Below are 8153 nucleotides of genomic sequence, written 5' to 3' on the forward strand. Positions count from 1 at the left end.
ACCGCCGCAACACAACCCAATAAATGTCTATTCATTAAAATTGGAGCAACGTCATCATCGTTATCGATGGACTGCCAGAAGGATGTGTGACTCTATTGTATCATCAGTGTGTGTGTGTTGTTGTGATGTGTGACTCTATTGTATCATCAGTGTTTGTGTGTTGTTGTGATGTGTGACTCTATTGTATCATCAGTGTGTGTGTGTGTGTTGTGATGTGTGACTCTATTGTATCATCAGTGTGTGTGTGTTGTTGTGATGTGACTCTATTGTATCATCAGTGTGTGTGTGTTGTTGTGATGTGTGACTCTATTGTATCATCAGTGTGTGTGTGTGTTGTTGTGATGTGTGACTCTATTGTATCATCAGTGTTTGTGTGTACATGTAATTATGAAGCAACACTAGTTTCTTAAACATGTGATGAAGCTGCAGAAGATGTTTATGATTCAGATCAAGATTTTAATCAATGAAACATGAAAATGTGACATTAAAGCACTTTATTGTTACACACGTTCTTAGCAAGTAACATCACACGTTATTTATTTTAATATAACGAATTAAAAACCGCGGATTGAAGTGACATGACGAAGAGCGTCATTATTTAGTGAGTGTCACACAAATAAGCAAAAATAATCGACATTTCAATCGATTAATAATCGATTATTATGAATGTTTTTGCTGAAGATGTAAAAGTCAATGTTGATCATTTAAATCGCTGCAGGCCCGACCTTCCATTTCCGCTTCCGTCGCAGCTCCCAGCCAATCATAGCAGCTGTTGTTGTGACGTGTGACATTTAAACGGCTCCCGCTGCTACAAACGTTGAGGCTCAGTTCCGTCTTCACGCGCCAGGATTTTACTTGGAGGCCGTTTTTAAATGTTTTTACCTTTTTTTTAAAGATATATAAGCGAGAAGATATTTTTGAGGCAGTTTCGCCTTCGTCAGAAGTTACACTATGAGAGTCAGGTTGGTATTTTGACCGTTTTATTGCTCATTCTCTAGAGCTATGTTAGCCGCTAAGCTAACAGCCTGACGTTCATGGTGTTATGGTTTGATAAAGTTATATTTTGAATAAATATACAGTTGTGTTCAAAATAGTAGCAGAGTTTAACTTCTTCATTCTAAGAAAGTTTCTGAAAGGGTTTATAAAGGAAAAGACATGAATGATGCTTATTATTTGAAACTAAATCATGAACTGAAAGAGGCTTGTTCAATAAAAATAGCAGTTTTTAGTTCAGTAGTTTTTTTATGTGAAAAAATGTATGTGTTTAACAGGAGACATTTAAAGACCAACTGACATGTGCTGACTGTGTTCATCCTTTGAAAACAGTTATAAGGCTCGTTCAAGACACTGTTCAGAAGAAGATCGTTCTTTGAGTTGAGAAACTAATAAAAGTCGGAGGAACGTAAACAGAAGTGAAGAAAATGTTCATCTAAAATCATATCAAGCTTTAAACTGGCAGCTAAAACAATCACCATATCTGTGAGTAACAATCACACCACGTCTGTGAGTCACAATCGCACCACGTCTGTGAGTAACAATCGCACCACGTCTGTGAGTAACAATCGCACCACGTCTGTGAGTAACAATCGCACCACGTCTGTGAGTAACAATCGCACCACGTCTGTGAGTAACAATCGCACCACGTCTGTGAGTAACAATCGCACCACGTCTGTGAGTCCCAATCGCACCACGTCTGTGAGTAACAATCGCACCACGTCTGTGAGTAACAATCGCACCACGTCTGTGAGTAACAATCGCACCACGTCTGTGAGTAACAATCGCACCACGTCTGTGAGTAACAATCGCACCACGTCTGTGAGTCACAATCGCACCACGTCTGTGAGTCACAATCGCACCACGTCTGTGAGTCACAATCGCACCACGTCTGTGAGTCACAATCGCACCACGTCTGTGAGTAACAATCGCACCACGTCTGTGAGTAACAATCGCACCACGTCTGAGAGTAACAATCGCACCACATCTGTGAGTAACAATCGCACCACGTCTGTGAGTAACAATCGAACCACGTCTGTGAGTAACAATCGCACCACGTCTGTGAGTCACAATCGCACCATGTCTGTGAGTAACAATCGCACCACGTCTGAGAGTAACAATCGCACCACGTCTGTGAGTAACAATCGCACCACGTCTGTGAGTCACAATCGCACCACGTCTGTGAGTAACAATCGCACCACGTCTGTGAGTAACAATCGCACCACGTCTGTGAGTAACAATCGCACCACGTCTGTGAGTAACAATCGCACCACGTCTGTGAGTCCCAATCGCACCACGTCTGTGAGTAACAATCGCACCACGTCTGTGAGTAACAATCGCACCACGTCTGTGAGTAACAATCGCACCACGTCTGTGAGTAACAATCGCACCACGTCTGTGAGTAACAATCGCACCACGTCTGTGAGTCCCAATCGCACCACGTCTGTGAGTAACAATCGAACCACGTCTGTGAGTAACAATCGCACCACGTCTGTGAGTAACAATCGCACCACGTCTGTGAGTCACAATCGCACCACGTCTGTGAGTAACAATCGCACCACGTCTGTGAGTCACAATCGCACCACGTCTGTGAGTCACAATCGCACCACGTCTGTGAGTCACAATCGCACCACGTCTGTGAGTCACAATCGCACCACGTCTGTGAGTAACAATCGCACCACGTCTGTGAGTAACAATCGCACCACGTCTGTGAGTAACAATCGAACCACGTCTGTGAGTAACAATCGCACCACGTCTGTGAGTAACAATCGCACCACGTCTGTGAGTAACAATCGCACCACGTCTGTGAGTCACAATCGCACCACGTCTGTGAGTCACAATCGCACCACGTCTGTGAGTCACAATCGCACCACGTCTGTGAGTAACAATCGCACCACGTCTGAGAGTAACAATCGCACCACGTCTGTGAGTAACAATCGCACCACGTCTGTGAGTCACAATCGCACCACGTCTGTGAGTAACAATCGCACCACGTCTGTGAGTAACAATCGCACCACGTCTGTGAGTCACAATCGCACCACGTCTGTGAGTAACAATCGCACCACGTCTGTGAGTAACAATCGCACCACGTCTGTGAGGTCACAATCGCACCACGTCTGTGAGTCACAATCGCACCACGTCTGTGAGTCACAATCGCACCACGTCTGTGAGTAACAATCGCACCACGTCTGTGAGTAACAATCGCACCACGTCTGTGAAGCCGAGCTACCAACAAGAATCCCCTGCAAAGTCCATTGTTAAAAAAAGAAAACGTATCCTGGTATCATTTTCCAAAGAACACTGACTCGCCTAGAACGGAGTAATATTCTGGACTGTTGAGAATAAGATCGTTTTTTTTTATCCAAGAGCCACAGACGGTTTGACAGACAGACGGTGAAGTGCTGCAGAGAGTATCTTCATGGTTCTCTGCTACGTTGTAGGTTGTGTTTATGGTGCACCAGGGATCCTGGATCACCAGAAGAGACAACATTATGTTTCCAGACAGAGTTCAAGTAACGGGGTCACCAGCTCAGTCCCCAGAACCTGATCCTTAGAAAACTTGACATAAAAATCCTGTTCATGAGGCAAAACCACGAGATCGTAGAACAACTGACCTGTCGTTCTCTGTTGTCCATGAACCACAGACGTGAAGCAGTTTTAAACCGAGGTGATGTAATATTAGTTCATAAATCTTCTCTTAGTTTCTACATTTTAACTCGGTAAAGAAAGATGTCGACACTGTTGCTGCTATTTCTGGACTTTTTGTCAAATCTTATGAAATTCAAGTATTTTTTCCAATTGTATTGTTTCACGATGTATTTCTACTCATTACATCCTTTATTTGACTTGTTTTCATGTTCCTTCACCTTTTTAAACACGTTATTCTGAACTAACTGTACCAGATGTTTGTGACATGACCTTCAACCGTGTTCTCCAGTGAAGTCCACGCAGCAGAGTCCGTGGCCTACTTGCACCGGGCGCTGATCCGGCTCCAGGACATCTGGGAGAACATAGGGATCCCAGAGGAACAGCGTCTGGAGAGAACCAACGATGTCCACGAACACATCAAAGTAAGACCAGAATATGAACCTCCTGCTGAAGCTCTCGACTCATCCCTGGTTTCACCACTTGTCAGAGTCTTCTGGATCTAATGGTCGTCGAAGAAGAAGCTCTGGAGAAGAGATTGTTGAGGAACATCGACTCGTACACGCAGGAACTCGACGTTCTGTGCAGAGAACTTCAGTTGCCTCCGTTTGAGGTGCACGTTTGACTCGAGTCTGTCCTGGTCTGGACCTTGACCTTGTGTGTCCCTGAAGGAAGGAGAAGGCTGGAGTGTGTTGCAGAGGGAGAAGAACAGTCGCACTCGTCTGGAGGTGATGAAGGAACACAAGAAGCAGAGGATGGAGGAGCTGAAGAGCCTCGTGGTCCGAGACCGTGATCTGTGCGACATCCTGTGCAGCGAAGCCTTCAGCGTGGACCAGCAAGTCACTCCGTCTCTGAAGCAGCTCGAGGCCTTTCGTTCTCACCTGGACCTTCTCTCCCACGAGAAGGTGTTTTCAAAATGCGTTTGTCATTTTCCTGATCGTTCTCTCAACTGGGAGCTGCTGTCGTTCTAGGATCGGCGCCACCAGGAGTTTGTGAGTGTGAAGCGCGAGATCGTGTCGTGCATGAAGGAGCTGGAGCAGGAACCCGAGAGCAGCTTCGAGGTCGCTGCGACCTGTGAGGACCACGACGCGTTCTGTCTGTCTACAGACAACATCCAGGCTCTGAAGACCCTCCTGGCTCAGGTCCGTCTCGGGTCACAGTATCGTGGGGAAATATTCATCATCATGTCTGCTTTACAGCTGAAGGATCGAAGAGCTGAGAAGGAGCTTCATTGTTCAGCTCTGAGGACCAAAGTCCAGGAGCTCTGGGAGAGACTGAAGGTTCCTCAGGACGAGCGCGACATCGTCTCCGTCCACATGGTGGACTCCAAGAGGAAGAACGTGGAAGCAGTAAGACCAGTGTTTCGTGACCGTCAGACACGTTGAAGAGAAGCTCTTCAGACAAACATCTCACACCTTTGTCGTGCTTCAGCTCCAGCAGGAGGTCGAGCGTCTGCAGGCGCTGAAGATGCTGAGCATGAAAAGTGTCGTCGAGTCGATCCGAGCAGAAATCTCTGTGTTGTGGGAGAGATGTTTCTACAGCCAGGAGCAGCAGCAGAAGTTCGTTCCATACGTGGACGGTACAGAAGAGAAGACGCTGCGAGGACTTCATTCATCTGAGACTGGTTTGTTCTGCAGACGACTTCACAGAAGAGCTGCTCGAGCTGCACGAGGCTGAGGTGGAAGCTCTGAAGACACATTTCCAGGAGCACAAGGACCTTTTTGACGGGGTTAGGAAGTGGCAGAACAACTGGATGGTCTACCTGGATCTGGACGTGAGAACTCTTGCAGATCGACGTCTGCCGAAGGACAACATCTAATCTTTTGGTTTGTTTCAGAGAAAAGCCAACGATCCTGGAAGATTCAACAACCGAGGAGGGAACCTGCTGAAGGAAGGGAAGCAGAGGAACGACCTGGCCAAGAGTCTCCCCAAGGTGAGGAACGTTGGTGTGAAGACCTGGAATCCAACTTGGATAGTTTGTATGTCTGAACTCAGATGTTTGTCTTCAGCTGGAGAAAGTCCTCAAGGCTCAGATGGACGCGTGGGAGCAGCAGCACGGACGAGGGTTCCTCATCCACGGACAGAAGTTCCTCCAGTACGTGCAGCTGCAGTGGCAGCAACATCACGCCGACAAGGAGAAGGAGAAGCTGGAGCGGGTCAGTGAAGACTTGTCCACGTCTGTTGTGAAAACCATGTTGAGACGAATGTTCTTCCAGCAAATGAAGAAGAGCAAGATGATCCAGGAGGAGATGTTGTACGGAACCGTCAAGACGCCGACCAAGAGACGCCTCGCTGGAACGCCGACGCCCGTCAAAGTTCGACGAGTGAGATGAAGGTTTGACCTTGACCTGAAGCACCTTCACGTACAAACACTTGTTCTCTGCAGCTCAACAGCATCGTGTCCACACCTGACAGCCTGGCAGGGACCTCGTGCCGCAGACCGGCGTCCACCAGCAAGGTTCTGATCCAGAAGGTCTTTAACGTTAGAGTCAGAAGATCCAACTGACCTTTAACCTTGAACCTTGTGTCTTCAGAGCCTGCGGACGCCGGGACACAAGACGCTGCGAGCTCTGGACAGGAACAAGGAGAACATCTCGCACCTGCTCAGGAACCCGGCGCCTCAGGATCACACCTTCAGCATCGACTCGTACTCAGAGTTCGCGGTAAAGTTGGCGTCAGTTTGAAGGTTCAGCTCGAGAAGTTCTGACCCGTGTTTGACCCACAGAGGGATCTGACCAAAGCGTCCGGAGCCGTGACCAGCGTCCTCAACTCCACCGTGACCCGCCCGTGACCCGCCCGTGACCCGCCCGTGACCCGCCCGTGACCCGCCCGTGACCCGCCCGTGACCCGCCCGTGACCTTTGACGGGGAAATGTAAATATTGTCCTGGATTCACTTCCTGCTCTTATGTTACTTTCCTTTAATTTCAAGATTCTTTTATTTGTTTTTATGAAATACTTGAGATCGACTTGAAACTACTTTAGAACTTTTGTTCTGTAAATAAACATTTCAAATGAAGTTTGACCTTTGACCCTGTTCACTCCATTGATGGATCAAACATCTGTTAGTAATTCTGTGTGTGTGTGTTGTTGTGATGTGTGACTCTATTGTATCATCAGTGTGTGTGTGTGTGTTGTTGTGATGTGTGACTCTTGTATCATCAGTGTGTGTGTGTGTGTGTGTGTGTGTGTGTGTTGTTGTGATGTGTTGATGTTTAATGACACCAGAGTTGATACTAGTTGATGTTTAATGACACCAGAGTTGATACTAGTTGATGTTTAATGACACCAGAGTTGATACTAGTTGATGTTTAATGACACCAGAGTTGATACTAGTTGATGTTTAATGACACCAGAGTTGATACTAGTTGATGTTTCATGACACCAGAGTTGATACTAGTTGATGTTTAATGACACCAGAGTTGATACTAGTTGATGTTTAATGACACCAGAGTTGATACTAGTTGATGTTTAATGACACCAGAGTTGATACTAGTTGATGTTTAATGACACCAGAGTTGATACTAGTTGATGTTTCATGACACCAGAGTTGATACTAGTTGATGTTTAATGACACCAGAGTTGATACTAGTTGATGTTTAATGACACCAGAGTTGATACTAGTTGATGTTTCATGACACCAGAGTTGATACTAGTTGATGTTTCATGACACCAGAGTTGATACTAGTTGATGTTTCATGACACCAGAGTTGATACTAGTTGATGTTTCATGACACCAGAGTTGATACTAGTTGATGTTTCATGACACCAGAGTTGATACTAGTTGATGTTTCATGACAACAGAGTTGATACTAGTTGATGTTTCATGACACCAGAGTTGATACTAGTTGATGTTTGATGACACCAGAGTTGATACTAGTTGATGTTTGATGACACCAGAGTTGATACTAGTTGATGTTTAATGACACCAGAGTTGATACTAGTTGATGTTTCATGACACCAGAGTTGATACTAGTTGATGTTTCATGACACCAGAGTTGATACTAGTTGATGTTTAATGACACCAGAGTTGATACTAGTTGATGTTTAATGACACCAGAGTTGATACTAGTTGATGTTTAATGACACCAGAGTTGATACTAGTTGATGTTTGATGACACCAGAGTTGATACTAGTTGATGTTTAATGACACCAGAGTTGATACTAGTTGATGTTTGATGACACCAGAGTTGATACTAGTTGATGTTTAATGACACCAGAGTTGATACTAGTTGATGTTTAATGACACCAGAGTTGATACTAGTTGATGTTTAATGACACCAGAGTTGATACTAGTTGATGTTTAATGACACCAGAGTTGATACTAGTTGATGTTTGATGACACCAGAGTTGATACTAGTTGATGTTTAATGACACCAGAGTTGATACTAGTTGATGTTTGATGACACCAGAGTTGATACTAGTTGATGTTTAATGACACCAGAGTTGATACTAGTTGATGTTTCATGACACCAGAGTTGATACTAGTTGATGTTTAATGACACCAGAGTTGATA

The 8153-nt window shown here is 45.4% G+C and overlaps 1 protein-coding gene across 2 annotated transcripts; it reads left to right on the forward strand.

Moving 5' to 3' along the window:
• The first annotated feature begins 822 nt into the window (after nucleotides 1–822).
• LOC148074523 (protein regulator of cytokinesis 1-like) lies at nucleotides 823–6656 on the forward strand. Of its 2 annotated transcripts, none has more exons than XM_087797101.1 (14): nucleotides 823–962; nucleotides 3932–4064; nucleotides 4130–4252; nucleotides 4311–4544; nucleotides 4611–4781; nucleotides 4839–4988; nucleotides 5071–5218; nucleotides 5277–5413; nucleotides 5477–5572; nucleotides 5649–5795; nucleotides 5856–5963; nucleotides 6026–6112; nucleotides 6174–6302; nucleotides 6365–6656. In XM_087797101.1, exons 1-14 carry the CDS (start codon nucleotides 952–954, stop codon nucleotides 6428–6430), a joined length of 1740 nt encoding a protein of 579 aa, XP_087653227.1. In that variant the 5' UTR covers nucleotides 823–951; the 3' UTR covers nucleotides 6431–6656. The 2 variants fall into 2 exon arrangements, with proteins under 2 accessions (XP_087653227.1, XP_087653228.1); XM_087797102.1 differs by having other exon boundaries at nucleotides 6026–6097.
• Nucleotides 6657–8153: the final 1497 nt, after the last annotated feature.

The sequence above is a fragment of the Callionymus lyra genome, chromosome 8 (genome assembly GCF_982586985.1).
Source record: "Callionymus lyra chromosome 8, fCalLyr1.hap1.1, whole genome shotgun sequence".
NCBI classification, from domain to species: domain Eukaryota; kingdom Metazoa; phylum Chordata; class Actinopteri; order Syngnathiformes; family Callionymidae; genus Callionymus; species Callionymus lyra.

Bases quoted from the DNA above. Each gene is read 5' to 3' on its own strand.
- LOC148074523 (XM_087797101.1), top strand. The intron at 4,545-4,610 runs GTGTTTTCAAAA...CTGTCGTTCTAG, and splicing joins ACCTTCTCTCCCACGAGAAG to GATCGGCGCCACCAGGAGTT. The intron at 5,964-6,025 runs GTGAGATGAAGG...TGTTCTCTGCAG, and splicing joins CGCCCGTCAAAGTTCGACGA to CTCAACAGCATCGTGTCCAC.